The 25,984-nt window shown below is 44.5% G+C and overlaps 1 protein-coding gene and 1 long non-coding RNA gene across 2 annotated transcripts; one reads left to right on the top strand and one right to left on the bottom strand.

Moving 5' to 3' along the window:
- Positions 1–536: 536 nt before the first annotated feature.
- Positions 537–24,574, top strand: LOC120600657 (uncharacterized). Its single transcript, XR_005652251.1, has 2 exons — positions 537–637; positions 23,240–24,574. It is a non-coding gene; the product is annotated as an uncharacterized LOC120600657 (long non-coding RNA).
- LOC120600655 (enhancer of rudimentary homolog) lies at positions 19,886–20,798 on the bottom strand. The gene has a single exon (XM_039860125.1). It carries the CDS (start codon positions 20,796–20,798, stop codon positions 20,484–20,486), a length of 315 nt encoding a protein of 104 aa, XP_039716059.1. The 3' UTR covers positions 19,886–20,483.
- Positions 24,575–25,984: the final 1,410 nt, after the last annotated feature.

Here is a 25,984-nt window from a genome sequence, read left to right as displayed (position 1 = left end):
ATAAGGCCCCCCTGGCCCACAAAAGAGGTGGCAGGGTCAGTTTGCTGTCCTAGCTTTTCTGGGGCACCTTCTTCCTCCCAGGCCCTTAGACCTGCCTCTCTAAAATGGGAGAAGGCAGGCCCGAGCAGGTGGGCCCCAGACTTTCAGATTTCTCGGGGAATTGGTCTGCAGTGCCCCCAGGCACCGACGTCATCTTTTTTTCTGGTCCTTTAATGCAACTTTACAGTAAAAGGATCTCTATATAAAACAAAAAGGCTCAGCTCGAAATAGTTACGATAAGGAGAAGATTATTTACTTCACTGCGGCAAGTCATCATATACATCTATCCTGCTATATTTAAACTTTTTCCTATTGTTAGATATTCGTTTAGAAGTTTTTGCTTGTATAATATTGCAATGATGATTTTTTTTAAAAAAAATAGATATTGGTTTCTTTTTTTTTCTTTTTTCTTTTTTTAGGCGAGGCAACCCTGGGTTGACCTCACAGATTGCAAGCTTACAATCCCTTATTTTTTTAATTTTTTACGCCTACAGCACCTGGTCTTCCTAGGTGGTCTCCAATCCAAGTACTAACCAGGCCCAACCCTGCTTAGCTTCCAAGATCAGAGATAGCGGTTTATATTTGAGCACTTTCTAAGGTAAGTTCTACTTGTATAACTAGTAGATCAAATGATAAGAACCTTTTTAGGCTCTTGTTATTTGTTACCAAATCACTTGTCAGCCAAGTTTATTTCCTGAGCACTTACTAGGTATTCTTTAGTTTCACGGCAATTGCTGCCCCCAGCACAAGAAAGGAGTGTCATCCTGTCGCTCCCTGGCCAGGTGCCTCCCCACCAATACTATGAGCTCCAAACATATAGGAATGAAGCTCGACCACTCTGGGTCTCTCCCGGGAGTCTCCCAATACCGCCCCCCCGCCACGTCCTATCCAAATGATTGCATTGTCACACTACGATCAAATTCTAAATGTATTTCGTAGTTAGGTAAGGATCCGTCCAATTCCAACAGGATGAGTAAGGAAGAGAGGCAATTCACCGCTTCATTTATTTACTGTACCAAAACAAAGGTCCTGGTATTTGAAAGACTTGAGCCCTAATCCTGCTACTCCGGCGACTGCTGTGTAACGTTGGAGGTCATGCCTACATCTCTGGTCTCAGATTCCCTCCAGCACTAGCAGTCTGTGCCTTTTTGGACGAAAGTTTCACTCGAGATGCCGTACCTCTGTCCACCGTTCATTCAGAAGTAGTGCTTCTACCTCTTAGATAACAACTCTTAGGTTGCTTCCCTAACCTGCCATTTAAAGCCACTAAGTTTGACACCTTATTAAGTTTATGCTATTTTTGTCGTTGAAAGTTTTTGAACGTTCTTTAAATAGTTATGACTTTCACCACCAGTTAATACTAAACTTACTATCTGATGAGCTTGGTTAAAGTAATTTGGCCTGATCAATATTGTTGGCTAAGATAATATGCATATGGCGTTTTCATACACCTGGTGTTCTTTATTCCTCATGATTTAAAACAAAACAAAACACGTGCTTTGTGATGTTTTGGTCTGTGACTTTCCACAAGAAGTCCCCCTGCTGGACTTGTGACCTATGCCCAGTCAAACAGAATGTCTCATTCCTCTGACAACAGTAATTGGCCCAAGGATTAGCTATGTGCCCTCAAGCCCACTAGAGCCATTCCCTGGGATTAATTCACTGAAGCAGGGCCTGGGTGAGCATTCTTTCTCCTAGGGTTGCTTAGCAGGCACGGCCATGTTCTCTGTCACATGGAGAAGACCTTTCTGCAGCAAGAGAGAATCAGGCCGACATGGAAAGAAAAGCAGAGACAAATAGAAGGCAGTGAATTGCTTCTTCCAGGGTCCTTGGTTTCTGCAGCTCTATAGTTCTGTGATGTACCTGCCTAGTCTTCCAGGCTTCGTGAGTCAGTGCCTTGCTTTTTTCCCCTCACACTAATTAGAATTTCTTTTTTGTTATTTGCAATCAAGAAATGGACCCAGAACCTCCGGCTTTCAGGCCAGGCTCTCCCTTCCAATGTTAATAACTACAGTGAGTGACTGAGCACTTACAACGTGCCAGGCAACAAGCTAAACACTTCATTTATTTACTGTACCAAAACAAAGGTCCTGATCCAGAAAGGCTAAATATGAAACCCTGGAAAAGAAACACTCCTTCCCCAGGTACTATGGCATCTAAACTATCTTTTTCAAGAAGCGAGGAGATTAGTGTTTGTAAACTGTGGCCAAGTGATTCTGCCCTGGCAGACAAGAACACCTGATTATGGGGGAGGGCTCCAGACGGTAGGATCCCATTTACAAAATCCTCTCTCTCTCCTCTTCTCTCTCTCACACACACACACACACACACACACACACACACACACACACGAGGGTGCCACTCCTTCTCCTGCCTCCTCCCTGCTGAATTCTTCCTAATTCCCATCAGCCATTCTGACTCGATAATGTGCATTGCGTTTTTTGACAAAAAGGCCCGATGTAAGTGCAAGATCTTTTCATTGCTATGTCATTTTTTCAAATTTTCCAACTCATTGCTTCTTTTTTTAAATGGAAATGCGATTGACATACAGCACATTATATTACTTTCAGATGTACAACGTAATGATTTGCTATTTATATATATTGTAAAATGATCACCGCAATAAGTCTAGTTAACAGCTAAATCATTTTAAATGGTAAAACTCTAAATGTTCACGTCATTAAATTTAATTACTCTCAGGCTTCATGGTGAAAACGTGAAAAGCATTTCTTGTTAAATTTATGTTTAATCCAGACCACTCTTTCGAGTTTCTAAAGCACATATCCAGGGCTTTCTTACCACCTCCATCGGGAAGTCTTACCATCATCTCCAAATTAACATGTCCAAGTCTGAACCTCCCGCCTCTCACTTCACCTCCCAAACTACTCCTCTCCCGTTGTCTTCCCCATCATTATTCATACTCCATTCACTCAGTGGGTTGAACTAAAGACCGAGGAGTCATTTCGGAAACTTCGCTCCTCCGCGAACCCCCACAGTTGATTCATTACCAAGTCCTGCCAGTCATCCCTCCAGAAATATCGTAAATCTCCTCTCTTCCCTCAATCTCCAGGGTCTCCACTCTACCCAAGCTATTGTCACTTGCTTAGATTCCTGCAATAGTCTCCTAACTAGCCTTTTTGCCTTTATCCACATTCGGCTCCTATCCACTCACAAAAGAGCTAGAGCTAGAATTTAAGATCATGTCGGTTTCCTGCTTAAAACCTGCCATTGGCTCCCCATTGCACTTGACATCAAATTCACATTCTTGTGGCACCTGCCTACCTTTTCAATATCATCTGGTGGCAGTCTTCCCCTCACCAAGGACACTATGGCCTTCCGTTCCTTCTGTTCCTATGGCCGTTTCTGTTCCTGAACCGGGCTGAGGGCCTTTTTTCCTTCCAGAATGAAAGCTTTTGGATATGGCTGTTCCTTCTGCCTGAAACACGATCCCCTGCTCCTTCTCAACCATCTGTTCCCAGCTTCAATTTCATTTCTTCAAAGGCTCCTTGCATAACCACCAGTCTTTCTAAGAAAGATACGGCCCCCACCACCCATTCTCCTTACTGCCGCTTACTCGTGATTTTCACGTCTTCTTTGTTTTCTTCTCACAGGATTCGTGATTATTTTATTCTTTCCTTGCTAATTTTCTCTCTCGAAGACTGGATTTTAAGCTTCATGAGGGAGAGGCTTTGTCTTGTTCAGACTGTATCCCTAATATGCTCTCAATACAATTAGTTGGATGAATTAAAAAAAAAAAAGAAGAAGAAAAAAAAAATAAGCCAACACGAGTGTAACTAACAGGAGGTCATAGGAAAAAAAATGTACAGAGAGCCAGGAAATACGAGAGGGTGCTCAAACACTGTCCCATAATTTAAAAGGGTAGGGGATTAGACTTTTCATATATCATATTGGCAAAAATTTAGAGGTTTGGCCATATCTCTTAGACTTGGCAAGAGTTTAGAAAAACAGGTTGTGGGATGGCAAATTAGTGCAGTGTTTTTAGAAAGCATTTGGCAATATCTAACAAATTATAAAAGGCATATATCCATTGACCCAGGAATTCCAGAGATGGACATGTTCCAGAATGTTCTTTTTAGGCTTGTTTGTAACATTAAGAATATGGCATAATAATAGCTAAGGTTTTTGAGTACTCACTGTGTTCCAAGGACTGTTCTAAGCATTTCACATATAGTTATCTCCTGTACTTCACAGAGCAACCCTATGAAGTGGTCGTTATCATCCTATTTCAATTTATAAGTGGAGAAATTAGCTGGTAACTTCCCCCAAGAACCCATAGCCAGTAAGTGGCAGAGCTAGGAATTTACCCCAGAGCTGTACATTTAATTATTATGCTAGACTGTCATTTTGAACAACTTAATGTCTATAAAAGTAGAGAATGAGTTGCATAAATATGGTATTCGAAATTCTGCACTATACAGCCCTCCTACTGTAAACAACTATAAGACTGGACAAACCATGTGAAGCTACTATTTGGGGATATTGTACGAGAGGTGGTGCAAGGTCGTGGTCCCCAAGCGAAAGGAGGCATACAAAGTGAACTCCACTGTCTCCCTGGCTTTCTGCCCAATGGCACTTTCTGATGTCATAGTGAGATGGAATCTAAGCAGAGCACGGCAGAGAACGGCTACTGAGTCCCCAGCACTGGGAGAGAGAACAGGTCCTATTATCCAGGATCAGAAGACCTCACTAAGTACTCCGAGCATTCAGTCGAGACCCCAGCAAGGCCAAGTATTAGGAGTAGGGCTACTCTAACCCTAGATCATGTGCCACTCTAAACGTTTCCACTCAAGCTGACAAATAGGCCTCAAAAGAATCAAGCTTATCTGCCAGTAATTTAACTCTTGGGCATAACAAAACACAAATTCCTTTAAAGGAAGGCAACAAAATCCTGACACTGAAGAAAATTTAGCATTCGCAATGTCTAGCATAAAATGTAAAATTGCTAGACATGAAAAAAATTAGGAAAATGTGACCCATAACCAGGTTTAAAAAAAAAAAAAAGGCAATAGAAATTGATCCCAGATAATAGAGATGTTGGAAAGAGCAAAGAACTTTTAACCAGCTATTATAAATGTACTTAAGGATTTAAAGGAAAAGATTAACATACTGGGTAAACAGATGGATAAGTTCACTAAAGGAGTAGAAACCATTTTTTAAAACCTGGAAGTTCTAGAACTGAAATATATAGCATCTGAAACATAGATCCGTTGGGCAGAATTAATAGTAAATTAGAAACGGCAGAAGGAAAGATCAGTGAAATTGAAAATAGGAATTATCCAGAGTGATGCTCCCAGGAGAGGAAAAAAAGTCTGAAAAAAGAACAATGACCATCGGACAATATCGAATGATCTAATACATGTATGATTGCAATCCTAGACTAAGAAGAGAGAAAGATTGGAGTAGGAAAAAATTAAAGAAATAATGGCCAAAACGTTTTGAAATTTGAAGAAAAATATCAATTCATAGATCCTAGAAGCTCAATGAACCCCATGCAGGGAAAATACAAAGAAAATCACGCCTAGACACATCACAGTCAAATTGCTACAAATAAAGACAAAAATCTTAAAAGTACCTGGAGAAGAAAAGATACAGTATAGACAGGAGAACAACACTAAGAATTATCACTGATTTTTTACCGTAAATATCAATCTACAAATACCAAAAAAAAAGAAAAAAGAAAAACAACTGAATTAGAACTAATAAGTGAAATTAGCAAGGTCACAGGATACCAGGTCGATATATAAAACTCAACTGTAATTCTACGTAGTAGCAGTGAAAAAGTAGAAAAATGAAATTTAAAACTACCGTTTACAGTAGCATGAAACGCGTGAAATATTTCGAGATATCTTTTAAGGAAAGATATACAGAGTCTCTATACTGAAAATTATTTGACTGCTCCATGCGAATGCCTTTTCAAACCTAATGTCGACATGGAATCTTCGGATCTTTCATCCCTACGTCCACTCCACACCCCCATCTTGGTAACGGTATCATCATCTACTCAGCTGCTCAAGCCAAAGGCTGGGAATCTCCCTTGATTTCTCTTATTCCTTCCTCAGCACTGCTACCCCTGCCCCAGCACGTCCAGTTCATTAGTAGGTCTTAAGTCTCCCTCCCAGAGATTCTGAATTTGGCCACTTCTCTACTTCTCCATCACTTCCGCCCTTATTGAAGCCATTTCTTTCGCCTGAACTATTACAACAGTCTCCCACCTGGGCTCCCTGTTTCCATTCTTGCCCCTTTATAACCCATACTTTATACATAAGCCAAAGTAATGTTTAAAACAAAAAATGAGCCAGACCATTCCTCTCTCTTAACGCCTTATATAAACGCCTTAGCGAGACCCTTGAGATCTTGAGTGATCTGGCCACAGCTTCCCTCTCAAACCTCATTTACCACTAGTCCCCACTCAGTCACTCTACACTCCAGCCACTCTCTTTCTTCTTGCACTTAAACATTTCAAATTCACCACCATCCTGTTGTTCTCTCTTCTTTGAGGGGGAATGCTTCCCCCTCAAATTTTTATAAGTCTGCTCCTTCTTATCAGTTCACAGCTTAAATAAATGTGCTAGTCTCAGAGAGGCAGGCCTTCCTGCAATGTTCAGATTAGATTAGAGATTGGCAAGAAGAGAAAACACAGAGGGGGCGGGGGAGAGAGAGGGAAGAGGAGAGAGACAGAGAGACAGAGAGAGAGAGACAGAGACAGAGAGAGAGACAGAGAGAGAGAGAGAGAGAGAGAGAGAGACATGTATCCTATACATCCCTAACTTATTCAACCAGTGATATAGGATTTGTAGGAAGTAGTATGCTACTGAGAACAGTTCATCTGTCTCGACCTCTCCCTTGCTCCCTGATCCCTCTGCCCAAGAAGGATCCTACCAGCATCGAGGAGGAAGCCAGATTCTTGCCATATCACTGCTTTTTTAAACTCAGGGTTGCGTCGCCAGGCAGGAGGGCTGCACCAACAATCGTGTGCTTCCATTTCAGGGCACCTTTACACACATGGGCTCTGCTGGTCCTTAACGGTGCTCAACACCAGCGGGGCCACATCTTCGTCTAGCAGAGATGAACCGCATCTTTGCTTTCAGCTCCCTAATGTTCCACACAGCCTCTCTCCCCGTGGTACCCTATTCCTGCCCTCTGCCGGTTCCTCTCTGTTGCCCATTTCTGTTCCTTCACGGCAGTTATCACTCTCTGATGTTATTTATTTGTGTAGCTGTCTCCCCCACTAAACTATAAGGACAACGAGAGCAAGAGCTTTCCTTTCTCGTTCGCAGCTGTACTTCCAACACGTAGAACAGTGCTTGGCGTAGAATGGATAGTCAATAAATACTTGTTGAATGGACGGGTGGGTTACCTCCCACCTCCGGTCTTGCTGGCTTTAATTCCCTTTCCCCCCGTAGCAAGTTTCCCGGCTTCTCATTGACCTTGAGATAAAGCCTAACTCTGCCATAACCTGCAAGGCCCTTCGCGAGCTATGCTTGCTTGCCCCCTCCAGCCTTATCGCTCATTCTTCTCGCCTGAAATTCTCCCTTCCACTTCCCCACCCCTGGGCTGTCGCAATGCTCCAGAAGGACTGAACTTCTCGCAGACCCTGGAAACTGCCGAGCTCTCTCTGACTTCCGTTCCTTCAGTAATCTCACTTCCAGAAACCTTTCTGCCATCCTCGCTCCTCAGTCCCCTTTCCCCTAACTCCACGCAACCTTCTTGGCTCTCAGGTCACTGTAGAACCCGTATCCCTCATTAACTCTTAGCCCTTAACTCCTTAGCACTTAACTCACTGCCTTGTGGGCGTTATGTATTGGTTGTGTCCTCTCCATACTGGGAGTTCCATGGGACCAGGGGCTATTCCATTTAATTATACATATGTTTACACACACGGATCTTGAAGAACATACCCTGTGCTTAGTAAAGTTGCTTGTTTCTAGGTGGACTACTGGATTTTTCTAATGTGGAGAAAGGAGAACCCTTGTGCACTCTTGGTGGGAATGTAAATTGATACAGTCACTATGGAAAATGGTATGGAGGTTCCTCGAAAAATTAAAACTAGAGCTACCATAGGATCCAGCAATCCCACTTTCTGGGTCTCTATCCAAACGAAAGGAAATCACCATCTCAAAGAGATACTTGCACCCTCATGTTCACTGCAGCAGCATTTACAGTAGCCAAGACATAGAAACAGCCTAAATGTCGGTTGACAGATGCACGGATAGAAAAATGTAGTATGTGTATACATATATATATATGTGTGTGTGTGTGTGTGTATATATATATGTATGTATGTATGTGTATATATATATATACACACACATATATACAATGTAATATTATTCAGCCATAAAAACAAAGGAAATCCTGTTATTTACAACTTGGACGGACTTTGAGGGCATGATGCTAAGTGAAATAAGTCAGGTGGAAAAAAATAAGTACTATATGATCTCACTTACATGTGAAATGTAAAAAAGAAAGGGCAAACTCAAAGAAACAAGAGTAGATTGGTGATAGGCAGAGGTGGGGAGGATGGGAGGAATGGGTACAAACTTCCAGTTATCAGATGAATAAGTTCTTGGATCTAATGCACAGCATGGTGACTATAGCTAAAAATACTGTGTCATATATTTGGAAGTAGCTAAGGGAGTAGTTCTTAAATGTTCTCACCACACACCTTTTCGTGATAATCATTTCACACTATATACATATATCAAATCATCACGTCGTACACCATAAACTTATGCAGGTTATATGTCAAATACATCAATAAAGCTGGGAAAAAAAATAACCGAATTAGCAACTAGATTAAAAAACGAGCAAAAGACTTCAAGAGACACCTCACCAAAGAAGATATAGGGATGGCAAGTAAGCATAGGAAAAGACGCTGGACATCATATGTAGTTAGTGAACTGCAGAGTAAACGGCAGAACACCACTATGTACCTATTAGAACGGCAAAAAGCCAACACAGATTATATCAAATGTTGGCAAGAATGAGGAGCAACAGGAATTCTTATTCATGACTAGAGGGAATGAAAAATGATACTGCTACTTTACGAGATGTTTTGACAGTTACCTACAAAGTTAAACACAGCCTTACCATACGATCCAGCAATTGTGCGCCTGGGTATTTACCCGATTGAACTGAACGCTTATGTCCACACGAAAATCTGCAATCAATATTTACCATATTGAAACCAATGTTTGGCCTCGTTTATAAATACCAAAAGCTTAAAGCAACCAAGATGTTCTTCATATGTGAATGGACAAACAGACTGATACATCCCAGTAATGGACAGTTTTTCAGTGCCGAAAAGAAATGAGCTATCAAGCCACAAAATCATGTGGAGGAACCTTAAATGCAAGAAGCCAGTCTGAAAAGTACTGTGTCTTCTTCGTCCATTCGGCCTACTGTCACATAGACTGGGTGGCTTATAAACACAGGAATTTATTTCTCATAGTTCTGGAGGCGGGGAAGTCCAAGGTCAATGCACTGGCAGGTTGGGTGTCTGATGAGAGGGTTCTCTTCCTAGACGACTGTGTTTTTGCTCTAACTTCACATGTGGGGTGAGTCGAGGGATCTCTGTGGGCTTTCTTTTTAACCCTTTCCCCCTTTTCCCCAAGAATACACACCGGCGGCGCTTGTGGCTGCAGCGTTTTCCCAGACATAACTCGTGGATTACAGTCCTAACCCGACCACCAAAGTTCACCATGAAATATTTCGCTTTTATTTATATCATTTTCGCATCGCTCTAGTAGATCGATTGTCTTTGGAAACAAATAACATCGTTTTATTTATAGTATTCTGTCTTTTCATCGTGGTATTCCCATTTACAAAATATAGTCATTCTCGATCGCTGAAAATGTCAGATCCTAGAAAACACAGCATGCCTACACGTGATGTTAAATGAACGCCGGCAGCGAGCTGCACTTTTTCTTTCTAAACGGGGGTAAAAGGGGTACTAACCTCATTCATGAGGGCTCCACCCTCGTGACCTAATCACCTCCCAGAGTCGCATCATCAAACACCATCACGCCGGAGATTAGGTCTCAAAGTATGAATTTGGGGGAGACACGAATATTTAGTACATAGCATACTGCATGATTCCAATTAGATGACATTCTGGACAAGGCAAAATAGTAGAAGCAGTAAGATGATCAGTGGTTGCCAGGGCTTCGCAGGGAGAGAGAGACGAATAGACCACAGCGCAGGGACTGGGCTGCGGTCTCAAACACCAGACAGAACGTTCAGGCTGTTATTGTGCTGGAAGAGAGATATCTCAGGTCTATTCGAGAGAAGAAAACAAACAACAAACCCTATATGTTCGATTTCAGTTCACTTTTGCAGTAGTAATGAGAAGTACAATTTATGAACTAAAACTCTCTTCTCCATCAGTCATGCTTTCTAATTTTAACGTTTTACGATTGTATTTAGTTTTTAGAACATACGTGCATTCATATGGATCAAAATTCAAAAGGTCCGAAAAGGAATACAGTGAAAATTCTCTCGCTCGTCCCTACCACTGACCCAGTGTTCCCTCCACTCCGATCACCCTACCCCGCCCAGGCAAACAGTGTAACCAGCAAAGAAGTCTATCCAGGGATGCTCTGCGTGTTTATGTTGGCTTTTTCTGCATGTGAAATCATTCCAGAACTTAGTGGCTTAACACAAGCATTTGTATTTGCTTAAAGTTCCAGGAGCCAGCTGGGCGGTTCTTATCCAGGCTTGCTCTGCGAGGTGGATGCTCTAGAATGGCCCGAGTCACAAGTCTGACAGTTGACAGGCTTTTTGGACTCAAGAGTCTCCCCACGTCTAGAAGTTGGCTCCACGTCAGCTGGTATGACAGCCACACACCTCTCATCACGCAGCAAGTTAGTCCAGCCTCATGTGATGGCAGAAGACTTCCCAGAAGTAAAAGAGGGCACACTCCAAAGCACGAGCACTTTTCAAGCCTCTGCCTTCATTACATTTGCTAATGAATCTTTGGCCAAAGCAAATTAAATCAAAGCAAATGGCCAAGTCCAGATGCAAGGGTCCTGGAGAAACAGACTTCATTCCTTGATAGAAAGAGCTGCAAAGTCACATTGCAAAGGGTGCACATGCAGGGATGAGAAGACCACGTGGCATTTTTTTGCGGTCCATCGCATATGTTTGTGAATATATGTATATATGCGTGTGTGTGTATATATATATATACATATATATATATGTATATATATATATACATATTTATATATATATATAAAAGTATATATATATATACTTTTTCCTACTTTTTTACATAAATGGTAGCATATTGTATGGATCTTTGTAAATATTTAAAACTCGTTTTACAAACCTTGATGTCTAACAAAACAAAAGTTTTGTTCTTTTAGATAGTAAAGACTGATTGCAGTCAAGCAATTCGACAAGAGTTGTTATCTCTTTCTGACAAATGGTAGGAAGAGCAAATGGAGGGATCTGTCGTTTATGGTAGAGAACGGAACCGACTTGACTTTAATTTGACCTGTTCTTTTGCCCGAGTTGAATGATCAGCTAATCAAGGATCTTGGGATAATTCCCTAAGATTGCAAAGTCAGCTTCTCGCAGAAGTACCCACACGGTCTCCAAATCATCAAAATATTTTTTGGTCCAAGGATTTCCTTCATAATCTCCATTTAGTTAGAGCCGATCGCCTTCTTGAAGGAAAACTCATTTTTGCAGTTATCCTTTGTCCAAAAGGAGGCTCGTATTGTCCTGCTTCGGGTCTCGAATGTCACCTTTTCTGGAAGGCCTTCTCGCCCAGTATACAGGATACCCCCATTCCAACTCCTGGCCTCCCCACCCCTTTTACAGCTTTGCTCTTCCCCGTGAGCTCCATCAGCACTGATACAGTCATCAGTCTGTTTGTTTGTCATCCATCTACGCCTAACTCTAGGAGGGCAGGGACTTTTCCTTATTTATTCCTGTATTCTCCAGCACCTAGCTCAGTGACTGGCACAAAAAGGCCCTTACTAAGTATTTATTAAATAAGTGAAAATAATCGATATTTCCACACATTCATTACCTTTCTAAGCCCAATTAACTCCTCTTTAAGATGAAGATTTTTAATACCTCCTTCATCAGCTATCCATGTGAAGTAAACAAATTATGTAAGTACAACACCTCATGTAATGTAAGACATCCAGACGGACAGACCTCCATCGCTCTGTCAATCGGATGTGCTCACAGCCTTCACTTACACAAGGGGCATAAATGTTCATAACACAAGTAGTACCTCCAGTAGGAATTTGAGCTTTGGTGTGGATCAAAACTTTGTAAAAAGAAGGAAGTTAGCTTTTTATAAGGTTAGTCTGGACTTCCTTCCTTGCAGTGTGGCAAATGAAATCCGTGTGTTTGTCTTTCCCGCCTCCTGATACTCCATTAAAATTAGAAACAGAAAACTAAACTCATAATACTGAGAACAACAGGATGGGCCATCAGCAGAACAAGGGATTTCAGTGAATTTCTGGAAGATATAAGGTAGATAAAAATGTCTTGATGGATGAAATGGAACGGAGGAAGCCACAGCCAAGAATAAAGACACCGTGAGCCTGCCAGGCAGCATCCCAGAGAGTAGGGTACCTCTGGACAGGGGGTGAGTGTGAGACGGAAGGCCATGTCGAGGATTAATGAAAGTCTGTTTGGTGAACAGCTGCACCCATCAGCTGCTCACATTCCATACCGACCCCCCTTTACCCCTACTCCCGTGCCTGTAGATAGCCAGCCATGTGGCCAAAAATCCAGGAGGACTATTCTCCAAAGAAACTGAATGAACTGCGGCTAAAGTGTGTGTTGACATCCCAGAGGAGCACCCTCTCCATCTTGCCGTTTAAGGTTTTCTGCAACCCAAAGGCTAGCTCCTTGCCCATTCATCTCACGCAGATCAGCAGGCCTTACCCAGGTATGCAGATGGACCAGGCAGGAGAGAGGTTTTTTGGGGAAAGAGGAAGTACCCAGTGGCTGCTGGGACAATCAACCTTGCCTCCATTAATAAATGTAAAACATCAGCCAAGGATAAAGACCAGCAGCATGGAAGAGGAAAACAAACCACTCTGAACAGAGAGCCAAAGCCAGTCATTCACTCAGGCCTGAGCCAGGCTTCTTAGAGAAGAAGACAGACAACAGGGAAAGCAGAAGCAAAGGAAAGAGAGGAGACGCTTAGAAAGCAGGTCCACCTGCCCTCAGGGGAGCAGGAACGAGTCAGATCAACCCCTCACTCATCCTGGAGGGGAAAGGGGAAGACTGCGCAGAGAGCGTGTGTCTGAGGGGCTCTTAGATGGCAGGACAGTTAACTTTATGGGTCGACTCGACTGTGCCATGGTGCCCAGATATTAGGTCAAGCAGTATTCCGGATGTTTCCATGAGGGTGTTTTTGGTGATATTAACGCTTAACTAGTGGACTTTGAGTAAAGCAGATGGCCTTCTGTAATGTGAGTGGGCCTCGTCCATTCAGCTGAAGGCCCGAATAGAACCAAGACTGACCTCTGCCGAGCAAGAGGGAATCCTGCCAGCAGACGGCCTTCGGACCTGAACTTGGATGAGTCTGAGAGTCTAGTCCCATCTATGAGTCTCCAGCCTGCCCACCCCGCAGATTTTGGAGTTACCAGCCTTCATTATCATGGGAGACAATTCCTTAAAACAATTCTTTCTCTGTCTGTCTGTCCAGTTGTCTGTCTCTGTCTCTCTCTCTCTCTCTCTCTCTCTCTCTCTCTCTCTCTCTCTCTCTCTCACACACACACACACACACACACACACACACACCCCACATTTCCCGTTTTCCCGTTCGGCTCTCTGACTAATACAGTCTCTGGGCCTCTCCAAGGGAGCTCATAGAAAAGAAAGGTGTTTGCCTGTAGGTATAAGAAGGGCAGCTGTGGACTGAGTTGAGAGAGTCATTCTACTCTGAGGGGGCAGAAATCAAGTCAGAGAATTTCTTGTCACAAGAGAGATGCCTTGAGAGCGAGTCAAGTGCAAACACTGAAGTCTCATCTCTGCCATTTTCCTGCTGGGAGCCTTGGGCACTAAGCTGAGCACCGGCAAAATGGTGATGAACAAACTCTAAAGAAGAAGACATTAAAGCCATGATTGATTGATCACGAATGTGCCAAATGTTGCCAAGGAGAAAGAAGTGTGGGTGCGAAGGGTATTGAGAGGACATGCCTGGTCGGGAGGTCAAGGAGGGTTTCTCTGAGGAAGTGATACTTAGCTAAGATCCAAAGGAGGGTTAAGAGTCACCTGGGAGCGGCGAGAGCCATCCAGGTAGAGTGAACAGCATGTGGGAAAGCCCAGGATACGCAGAGCTGAGAAGGCCAGTGTGGCTGACATGAGCGAAGGACAGAGTGGTAGAGTTGAAACCAGAGAGATAAGCAGGCGAGGTGGGTAGAATCTTGCAGGTCAGCATCAGGAGGGTGGACACTATTTTAAGGCACATGGTCACGGATATTCTGCTTATTCGTTGTCAGTTTCTTTTCTCTCTCCATTCTTCATTTGGAACCAGTTTCTATTGCTACATCTTCAAACTCACTGATCTTTTTTTCTGAGGGTCTAATCAGCTGCTTATCGGATCCAGTGTAGTTTCTGCCTTAGATGTTGTAGTTTTCGTCTCTAGAAGTTCCGTGTGGGTCTTTTTGTTATAGCTTTCATTTCTCTTCTCATCTCGTTTCTGTTTTCCTCCAGCTTCTTGAACATGCGGAGCATATTTCTGATAGCTCGTTTATATCCTTGTCTGATAACTTCATTATCTCTGTCAATACTGGATCTGTCTCTATTCATCAGTGTTCTTTCGGCCCACGAGCCCTATTTGCTGCTGCTTTACGTGCGTGGTAATATCTGATTAGCTGCCAGACATCGTCACGTTTACACTGTTAGATGATAGATTGTATTGTATTAATTTAAGTTGTGTAGGGCTTTGTTCTGACATGCAGTTGGTTACTTGGAATCAGTCTGATTTTTTTTGAGTCTTGCTTTTAAGCTGTGTTAGGGTAGGTCCATAGCGGCCTTTCATCCAGGGCTCATTCATTCCCACGGCTAAGATGTGAGGTCTTTCCACGTTGGTTCCTGAACCATTCTCAGCCTTGTGTGTGCTCCAGGAATTGTTTGGCTTAGATTTTTCTGGTGATTCTTCCTCTGGACTCAAACAGTTTCTTCTCATATATGTAGTCACCGCTGAGCCAGAGGCTGGAGGAGATACTCCTGTCCATCTCCTTGCAGGTCCTCCCGATCGACAGGGGACTTTCTTGCGACTCGGTCGAGACGAGTTCAAGATGGAAGCAGCCATATTGATTCCCTTTCCCGTTCGGACACCTTGGCCCGGCCCCCGGCACATGGTTCTTGCCGTTCACTGTCCCCTCCTCACTTTCTCACTCCAGCAAGAAGATGTGAGAATGAGATACTGTGGCTTATAAAAGTTATTGTTTTTTTTTTTAAACTGGAATGACATTGCATAAGTGAAACAATAGAAAAGGTCATTTTACATAATTTCTTCCTGAATTCTGTCCTGAGATTATTCCCCGAACTAGAACCCACAATCTGAGTTTTGCCTCTGTAATAACAGCAGGGCACCTGATTTTCTGACTTTCCTTGACTAAAATCCATGGAATCCAGTCCTGCGAGCATTCATGAACATCTTCTTTTAAAACAAACCTTTCCAGAGGAGTCTTAGGTTTGTTTGTTTGTTTGTTTGTTTTCTGTAGCAATGGTAGGGCTGGCGATATAAGGCTGGGCCACACCGGATACTCTGGAGTGTCAAGACATAGAGCCCAAGGTTTCAGGTTGATGTGTCAGAAACTTCTAGAGACAGATGATTGAGGAAAATTAGCAGGAGCTGTGTGACCTGTACTAGAAAGCTAAATTCCTTGCTGTCTTAGCAAGGGTGTCAGCAACAATGCCTGTTAAAGAAGAAGCCTTTCTCTTTTCTCTATTGCTTTTTTAAATTGAGATGAAATGCACATAACAGAAAACGAACCTCTTTAAACGTGGCATGTAGTATGTTCTCAGTGCTGTGCACCCATCACCTCTGGCTCCAAAACGCTTTCATCAGCCCCAAAGGAAACGCCGTATCCGATAGGTTTCACTCCCATCTGCACCCCATCCCAGGCCCTGGAGAGAAGTTCCTTTTTTTTTTTCTTTTTTTTGCACAAGATTTATGAGTGCTGGGGTTGGCACTAAGAATTTTTTTTTCTCAGGGGCTTCGACGCGTGCAGGAAAGAGCATGTATGGGTTTTAGGGTCATACAAGGCCAGGTTCTAAACCAGTTTTGTAACTTATCTAGTTACATAATCTCTTTAAGGCATAAATTGGGCATAATACCTTCATCACATCCAATTTTGAAATATCTGGAGGGAAGTATTTTGTAAGAATTGAAATGAAATGTTGTGGCTGCTGATGCTGGGGTAGAAGTCGAAGGGCAGGTCTCTGTTCTCCAGGGCCTCCATGGAGGGCTATGAGAAGCTTAAACTTGGCCTTGATGTCCTTCAATTAGCCTTTAGAAGCAGGGAAGCCTTGGGAACTTATATGCAAGCATATTTCAAGACATCAGCCTCTACTTCCTCCACTTAATACCATGGTGGGCTCCTAGATGCTCAGGAATGAATGGACACACACAAGACAGTCATCACTCGGGCCATTCTGGAGACGTGTGCGAGTTGAGCCTGGGTGTTTGTTACTCAGAGTTTATCATTATAGTTCTGTGGGATCCATGGGTCCCTAAAAGGGCAGGTAGGAATAGCCTTTTAGGGTTAGCAAGCAACATTACCCCTTTGGAGTTCTCTGCCTCTTAGATGCTTCCATTGGAGTATCACGGTGGCAAAGGCGAGAGGGCAGGAACCGTGGGTGCGGGCCACATTTATCCTGCGGCCTGGTGTGCCCTCAGAGGCACTGGACCCCCAGTCTAAGAGGCGCAGCTTTGGGATAGTTACTGGGCTACCTCCTTTTCCCGATGCCCAGGAAAATTCCCTTCCACGTTCTCAGAACACTCAGGTGGGCAGTCAGCATTACCTGTCACCGCAGGTTCCATGCTTTTGGGGGGCAGGGTATAGTCTATGAATTCCGTAAGTGGATTCTGAAGGTTGAGGACAATGTAACCTGGGCCCCACGCCTGGAGGAACAAACCGATGAAGGTTTTCGGGTCTTTGGCAAGTAGACAGCTTTGGAGAAAGCCTAGTCACAGTCTCGTGAGCTCCAGAGTCTTAGAGTAAATGCAGAACTGGCCTTTTTTCAAGGTCTGTGGTTCTCTTGAACTCCTGGGAGTAATTGGATCTGTCCTGCTGCAACCAGTCAAATAATTGTTTCCAGTCACAATCAGACACAACCCAACCTGCTTAAGCAGGTCCTATCTAATGAGAGGAGAGGTTCTAGGAGCTGCAATGAGCTATGGCCTGTTTCTATAATGTTGGCGAAGTCCCAAGAATATAGTTCTGGAACCAGGGGGAGCCTCAAGGGGGAGCAAAGTTGTGACCTATTCAGAAGACATGGATTGCCGAACTTGGAGGTTCAGGGAGAACAGGCATGAGTTTCTTAGGGATGGGGAGGAGGGGGTGGGGCGGGTTTGGCTGAATCCAGCGTTTCCCGGGTGAGTTTTGGAGTTATCTTTTTATTAGAGTTCCCCCGAATTTTGTCAAAATTCAATAAGAACCTCCTCACTATTTTCTGACAGATAAGCCACAGCACGTGGACGGCTCATTTGTCTCCCCAAAAGGCAGTGGCTGTCAGCGTTACAGAGTGAATACAGAGGGTAGAGGTCATCAGTGACTGAGGAACCCCTTCCCAAGCCCTGGGCCGATCTCTGGGGATCACCTCCAGAAGGGAAGAGGAGCCAGGAGTCCTGGTGACCAGTGGGCCTCGGTTTTTCTACCTGCGTGGGAAAAATGGCCCTAAACCTTCTTCTGCAAAGAGGAGCTCTCTTCCCTTCCCTTTCCTTTCCTCCCTCCTCCTCTCCTCTCCTCCTCCCTCCCCACCCCCTCTTTCTCTGTCAATGGACTTCCAGGGGAACATGGGGCTTTTGTGTCCATCCAGGGGTGGGTCAGCCTCAGCGCCTGTTCCAGTAGTTTCCCCTGCAGGTTTGTGGAATGAGATTCATCTTCTAAAAAGCAGGGAGGCAGTGAAGGAAAGCACGCAGTCTACCGTGTGGATGGGAGAAGGGAAGGAGGCCTTAGAGCTTAGAAGGGAGGGCTGCCCACCCTGGGTTGGGTCGGTCGGTAGAGAGGCCTGGAGGTGAGATGGAGAAGTGATAAAGAAGCTAGTCATACAGATCAGCCCTGGTCAGGAAACCACGGTCAGGGATTTGGACTTTTTTCTCATGGAAATGAGAAATCCGGATGAGTTACAAGTAGGTCACGATCAGAGTTGCCATGAAGGACGCCCCTGGCTGCAATGTGGGAATAGCCGGTGGTCTGGGTAGGGGTAATGGCGGTGGACTACAATGAAATGGATGGACAGGCCTTAATGTTGACTGAACCCAGCAAGGCAGAGAAAAACCAATACTGACGTTTGTCTTGGGCAAACAGTGGTGCCATTGACTGAGGGGGTATGGTGAGTGTAGGTTTGGATCTGCTGAGTCTGAGAAACATGTAACATCTAGTAGGCAAGGTGTCCAGTCAGCAGCCGAAGAGGGAGCTCTGGTTAGAAACATAGGTCTGGGGGCCGTTGGCACCTCGGGGATGAATGAGGCTGAGGAGAAGCCACGGTGCCTCAGGGAGGCTGTGGGGAGCGAGTAGGCAATCCTGGGGCAAAGTCCCGAAGCAGGTCCAGAGTGAGGTGCTGGCAGAGGCCGGGGAGCCAGCAAAGGAGGCTGAGAAGAGGCAGCAGGATGGAAGGAGCAAAACCAGGTGAGTACAGGGTCATGGCGACCAGGGCAAGAGCGTGTTTCCGAAAGGAGAAAGTGGGCAACGATATTAAAAGCTCCCGAGAGGCCATGCTTGGAGTCTGTTGGATTTTGCAGCATGGGATTTTGCAACACTGCTGATGATGTTAGTGAGAGCACTGGTGGGCAGATGGGGTGAACTGGGTGGTAAGGGAGTGGGGAAAGATGCAGAGGACGCTTCAGGACGTTTGGCTGTGCAGTGAAGGCAATGAGACTTCGCTTGCGGGAACGGAGTTGGGGAGAGACTTCGGCATGTTTATGTGTTTACGGAAAGGACCAAATAGAGGGCAGGAGACTGACCAGGACATCTGAGTGTTTCCAATTTTGCTCCAATAACAATGGCACAGTCTTATACACGCATCCTTACGCACTTGCCCAACCCTTTCCTTGGAATACATTCCTAGAAGGGGAAATACTGGGTTGAAAGTTGCATACATTTTAAATTTAGATATTATGTTATCAAATTGCCCTCCACGAGCGTTTTAAAATTAAATTTGTTGGGGTAACATTGGTTAATAACATTACCTAGTTTTCAGAGGTACAAGGTTATAATTCAGCGTCTGTGTACTCTATCGCGTGCTCACTACCCGAAGTCTAGATTTGTTCCGTCACCATATAGTTAACGCCTTCCCCACCATGTCCGCTCCTCACCCCATTTCTCCTTCGATAGCCACCATTCTGTGATCTGTATCTATAAGCAAAAACTTTGAACCAATTTAGGCAACTATTTATTGGTAACGACATCCTCACAAACTTTGAATATCATCTACTTTTAAGATCTTTGTCAGTATAATTGACCAAAAATATTTCGCATTGCCGTTTTATACTGCATTTCTTTGGTCACTGATGAGGTCGGCCATCTTTTCCTATGCCATCGACGATTTTTATTTCTTGAATTATTAATTCACGTCCATTGTCTACTCTTCTATTGGGATGATAGTCTTTTTCATTTATTTGTCAGAGCCATCAACTAAAGATATTAATTGTTACATATTTTCACCTATAAATGTGGTGTTTATCAATTAACTTTACCCATGATATTTTTCTGTACGAAACTTGAAAATCATTCTGTAGGCAATTTCAACCTTCTTTTCCTCTTGATTTAGAACCTGGTGCTTTATTTTATTTTATTATCATTATTATTATTTACTAAAGAATATTTATTTGTTTTTCTCTGGGCTGTATCTTGAGGCCATAACTAACCTGTGCCACCACCACCCACCTCCCTAACTTGAAGAAGGGTTAGTACAGTGAATATTGTAAAGCAGATAGGAAGTTTTCGAAGCATTGGAATCAACATTATCTGACAAAGAACAACTTCCATCTAAATAATCATAAAAATATTTAAGTAAAAAAAGGAAAGAAAGAAAAAAAGGGGGTGACAGGGGTTTCAGATTGAACAAGATCCTCACATTTCATCCAATACATTCGATTCTGGCTAGAGCGTACCAAAATGGAACCGGAATTGCTATAATACAAAACACCCACTGCAGCACGCTGCACACACCTACGTTGCAAGCCCACCCCCATCCCCTGCATGCTTCCCACACAACTATTTCCTGGCCCGCTGGGCCTGCCCACGAAGGAGCACGTAGATCTTCTCTTTAATCCAGTCTTTGTTATAAGGCTGGTATGTCTGGCTGTCGGCTCGGTAAAGAAGGCAGCTGAGGTCTGCCAGATCATCAATAAAATCAAACAACCGACTGATGTCATCCAGGACAGAGGGGCTGTTGGGATTCATTCTCTTTAGACGTTCCTCACACATTTTACAAACGCCTTCCATGCATTCATTCACAGATTCACAGTCAGCATAAGTTCTGCCCTCTGGCCCCTTGGTAGGCTGCACCAGCAAAATGGCGTGAGACATCACGCCAACCTCTCGCTGCGGCCCCCGCCACGCTGAGGCCCCGCAGGAGCTTAGAATCTGGTGCTTTATTTCGCTCAGCTCCAGCAGCGTTGCCGACAACCTTCCGATCGACAAACGTTTCACCCTATTTTGTGTTTTTCTACTCTTGACCTACACTTCTTTTCGAAGCCTCATGGGGGCCCACAGTTTTCACAGATAGAAAAATAAAAAAGATCCAATGTATCTTTTGTCCTGCTTCCGTTGGGGTCTTAGACGTTTTCCTGGGGTGAGCAGGGAGATGTTTTCCTTGCACCCTGGCTGGACAATTTCTACATGGTAGGCTGGCCCAAACTCATGCCGTTTAGCCCCCGGGGTGAGGTCCCAGTAGTGAACCTGCAGAAAAGTTCTCACGGCACAGAGTAAGCCTCCACCTGAGCTCAAGGAAAGTCTGTCTTCTGCAACTTCCTCAAAGCTGAGATAGGGCTGGAGTGCCTGCCTACTGGGAATAATAATCTCCGAAAGCCCCGGAGGCAGACAACGTGAGGCGTTCCAGCATTTAGAAGTGGTAGGGAGCCTCACAACCTAGCAGGTATAAACTTAGCAAAAAGATAGGAGAGACGAGTCAAAGTTAACAGTCGAGGGAATTGACAATGAAGTTATTTTTTCTTGGCAGTTTGTTAATTCAGAGTACACAAAAGTTCCCTGATTCCCTGGGACATGTGGACTTACCTAGTTTCGGGAACAAGAGCTTAAGACCTTCCGCAGATTCACAGATTAGGTTTATTTCCTGGAGGAACCTGTGAGGACTCATAAGAAACGGATTTAATTCGAGATAAAATGTACCCAGCTGTTGATTCCTTGTACTTTGACAGCAGTTGGGAACTTAACAAAACGTGGTAGGGCCTTTCTATTTGCCTTGAGGGCTGGCTATTTATTCCTGTCACCATGCAGTTAGCATTGGAGAGAGGCCCGTGGGACAGGTCAGGACAGAGTAGGCAGCTCTAGTATCTAGTAAACATTTAGTTTTCCCTTCCTGCCATGTCGAGGATGACCTGAGGCTCCGCTGTTGTGATTCTGGTGGATTTTTCTAGGACTGGAGCTTGCAAGTGCTTGGGCCGCCGTTGTTGAAGGAGAGAGCGGCCCTTTCATGAGAGGCTTGCTACGTGGAGCGAGAGCTCATGAGGTCCACCGCTCCCCACCTCCCAGAGCTGGAATGGACATTCACCCTTCCAGTGCCTTTCCTTCTGCGGTTTGCACATTGATTATGCCTCAGTCTCGACAATGCCACTCATGGCCAACCAAGATCGAGGCCCTCTAGGCCTGCAAGGTTTTTATTACCTCAAGATGGTCCCTGTATTATGGCAGCTAAAATTTGCACCCTTTTTGTACTTTGCTTCCTTTTCTGCCCAGTCCCAGTTATTGGACACCTTAAAGACCTCTGACCTCAAGGCAGCCTGTGGAGTTGGGGTTTAGGCTCCAAGTTTTGGAGCTTCCTTTGAATATTGGGCACAGACCGAGTTATGAAATGTATAGCTAGGAGCGTTCGGCCCTCAGACTTTGGGCTAGTGTTAGTATATTCTCTAAAAGCCTCAGAAAACTGGTCGATGCAACATAAAACACAGAAATTACTTCGATTAAGCACAGAATCCTGGTTTTCTACTCAGAACACTTTTTCCTAACATCAGTAGCAGACCAATAGTCTAAGAAACATTAAAACACAACTTTAATTTTGCTTTAGCTTACTTTTAGCCTTTTAATTTCCAATCTCATGTAGCTTAATCACATAAAATTTCCCCTCATCTCTCATCCCTTCAGTGTGCCTCTTCTCACTCCTTCAGAAACAACCAACTTTAAGACAAACACCTTTCCTTTAATTTTCTTCAAAATAAATCTCTATGTTTCACGCCTTCTGTTACCTAAAACATACGTTTTCCTTTCTATCGTAATGAGAATTCTTAACTGAACCACCACATAACACAGACAAATAAAGATCAGAGGTCATGCGTTTACTCATATTTCCCCATCATCAGTATTTGTAACTTCCCTGGGGGCGTTGACTCAGCCCGCCAAAGTCCATTCCCGACTATGCTCGCCTCGACCCCGAGCCTGCTGATCTCTGCGAGCCTCTCTCTCTAGTTCTTGCTTATACTCAGGTGGCGGAGGAGCATGAAGGTCCTCATACCCCTCCGAGTCCTTCGCAGTGCAGCGACCCACTCATCACCACCTCCCCCGGGAGTCCCTGATCCTTTCGGGTGTTATCAAGACAATCCCTTATTAGAGACCATAGAGATAAAGTAAAAGTGGGGATCTTATCGGCCCCTTCAGAGGTACAGCGCCCTCGTCATTGCCTCTCAATCTTCTCCCGGGTCTGACTATTTACAGTTCCCTCCTCTGGAAACCAAGGACAAGTTTCTTGCCCCACATGTAAAAACTCAGTTAATTGTTCTCCGTTCACTTTACAGCCTCTAGCTCTAAGCAGAGCCTTAAGCATCTGGACATAAAGGATCCTCTCTTGGGAACCAGAATTTCCCATGTATTACACCCAGCGAAACCAATCCGCTCCTCACCATACACTTACCTTTAAGTGTTGGATGCGTCCCCCAGGAGTGTCCTTTCCTCTGGATGGATGGATGAAATTTACAGTGGGCAGAGCCCTCCCCTCAACGGGAGGGTGGAACCCCGCCCCGTCCTCAGGCCCACGTTGGGCGCCACTTGCCGGAGACCTGCACAGCTAGAGGGTTAATCTACTTGAGAAGGGGCGACGGAAGGATGGAGAAAAACACAGAGACAGTATATACAAAATCGGGGGCCGGCTGGAACACTGCGCTTTGCTTAGATACAGTGACTCCGAGGCAAGCTCAGCGCTTTTATTATATACTTTTGACCGTCAAGGAGGGAATGGGAGCCTTCCTCTCAAGACTTGAACCTTGCTGACGGCAACAATTTCCCAAGGCCTGTCTGTACCCGGGTATCTCTGCTCAACTAGAAGCAGCTGTCTGTTAACTGTTCTCGCTTCTCTGTCCTTGGCAGATTGCTACACAGCCAAGCATGGCTTTGCCAGTGCTTTGGCCACTGGTCTGGCTCAGATCCGGCTCTCTACATATGGGTGGCAAATAAGATACTTCACCAAGGAGATAGATATATATGTTTAAAAAGACCGAAGATTCTAAATATGGGCAGATAGATGAAACGACTGGAACGTATGCACTGCTGGTGGGAATGCGAAAGGGTCCAGGCACTTCGGGAAGCAGCTTAGAGGGTCTTATAAAGTTAAGCGTAGGTTTACTATTTGTCCATATGAAGACTTATACTTAATGTTTATAACAGTGTTATTTATAATAGCCCCAAACTGGAAACGATCCGAAGATCCAGCCACAGGCGAATGGAGAAGCTGAAATATATTCGTACAATGGATAATACTTGGTAGTGGAAAGGAACAAATGACTACTACAGGCGACACTACGGATGTATCTCAAGAGCATTACGCTAAATGAAAGAAGTCAGACGCCAAACTATGTGCTATATGATTCGTGTACTTGAAATCCTAGCAAAAGGAAAACCATGCCGATAGAAAGCTCGTGGCGGGTGCCAGAATCCAGGACGGAGGAAGAGAGATTTGACTCCAAAGGGACACAGGGGAACTTTGTGGGAAGATGTGGAAGTCTTAGGTAATATGACTGTGGTAGTAGTTACATTACTATCTATATATATATCTGTCAAACATAAAATCGTTCACTTAAAAATAGCGAATTTTAGTGTATGTAAATTTTACCTCAATAAAGGTGACAGAAAATTGAGCAAGGGGTTATCAAAAGATGACCTTTGTGGCTGACCTAGCTGCCACATGTGTCTTTCTCTGCCCTTCACGTGTAAGGGAAGTCCTTCTTCTTCGTGATGAATGGGGGTCGTTACTCCTGTTGAGAAAGTGACTTGTTTCCTTGCTTATCCGTTGGCACGAGGATCTCAGAGTGATCAGGAACAAACCACAGCTTACAGCTTCATGGGACTTTTGCTGAGTCTTCTGGTGGCAGTGTTCTACCTCTGGGAACCAGGACCTCTAAACCCACACTGCTCAGAGTTCTACTACGCTGTCAGGCTACCAGCTTCTAGGTGGTGCCCTGTGTGCTAGATTCGGATGCACAAATTTTCCAAGCTGCGTCCTTAGGAGAAGAGGCAAGCAGGGCGCTTCTCCTACGTGTCTACCCCTTGATTCTTGGACTCATGTGTTCTACCTGTTGAGAACATAGCTCTTTACAAAGGTCATCGATTTATTGTGAATACTGCATCCTGGAGGATGGCACCCCATCCTTGTAGGGTATTGCCTACAAGCTGATAATTCAGCTATACCTTCAAAAGGCAATTCTACTACGCTGTCAGGCTACCAGCTTCTAGGTGGTGCTCTCTGTGCTAGGTCAGTGGATTCCTTGGTCATGTGTCCACTGCCACACCTGCTTTGCTCTAGCATAGGTTCCTTGTCCCATGCTAGAAAACGTGGGGTCTTGTGGCAGTGTATTGAACCTGTAAGCCTTCAGATAATATTGCTGGGTGAGGCTCTGTGGGCAGGAAAGGCCTTGATTTATGCGTTAATTACAGTCAAGATAAATTGCTGACCCTTTCAAGGTGGAGGAAGTTCAGTGTAATCAACTTGCCACCAAAGAGCTGATTGGCGTTCAAGGAATAGTACCATATCAAAGGCTCAGCTTTGGTCTCTGTTCAGTAGTATGCTAGTAAATGTTTAATAACCTGCTCTCTGAGCAGGGGGAGGAGGGCATGGGGATTTATTTTAGCATCTGCTGGTCTCTGTGTTGAAAACACTCCCACCAGGGCCAGTTTTGAGCTATGACTGTAATGTCCACAGACTCATAAAATTCCTGAAAAGGGAACAGTTGACTCTCCCAAACCACTCCAGGCTTGCTCCAGCACTGCACCTGCTGACAGGTGGGGTATTCAGCATTGCCACTAGTAGGTGAGAGGTGAGCCCACACTGGTGAACTCATATGTAACCTCCATCTTGGCTGCCAAGCCTACTCTGTTTATGCACAGCTAATTGTGTCAGCACTGGCATGGCTGATGACAGAGGCTGGCTGACATGAGCTGACTGAGTCTTTCTGACCCCTCGAGTGCTTGGTGCCTCGTCCATGGTGGTTGCTCTCTAGTGAGGGATAACATGCCTCAGGCTTTCCCACATGCCTCTTCCCCTGACCTCT

This window comes from Pteropus medius, unplaced genomic scaffold (assembly GCF_902729225.1).
Source record: "Pteropus medius unplaced genomic scaffold, Ma_sr-lr_union100, whole genome shotgun sequence".
Lineage (NCBI taxonomy): Eukaryota > Metazoa > Chordata > Mammalia > Chiroptera > Pteropodidae > Pteropus > Pteropus medius.
Note: the sequence above shows the minus strand (reverse complement) of the source record. Positions and strands in the feature narration are given on the sequence as shown.

Coding starts and splice junctions, on each gene's coding strand:
- LOC120600655 (XM_039860125.1), bottom strand. CDS start 20,798: ATGTCTCACGCCATTTTGCTGGTGCAGCCTACCAAGGGGCCAGAGGGC.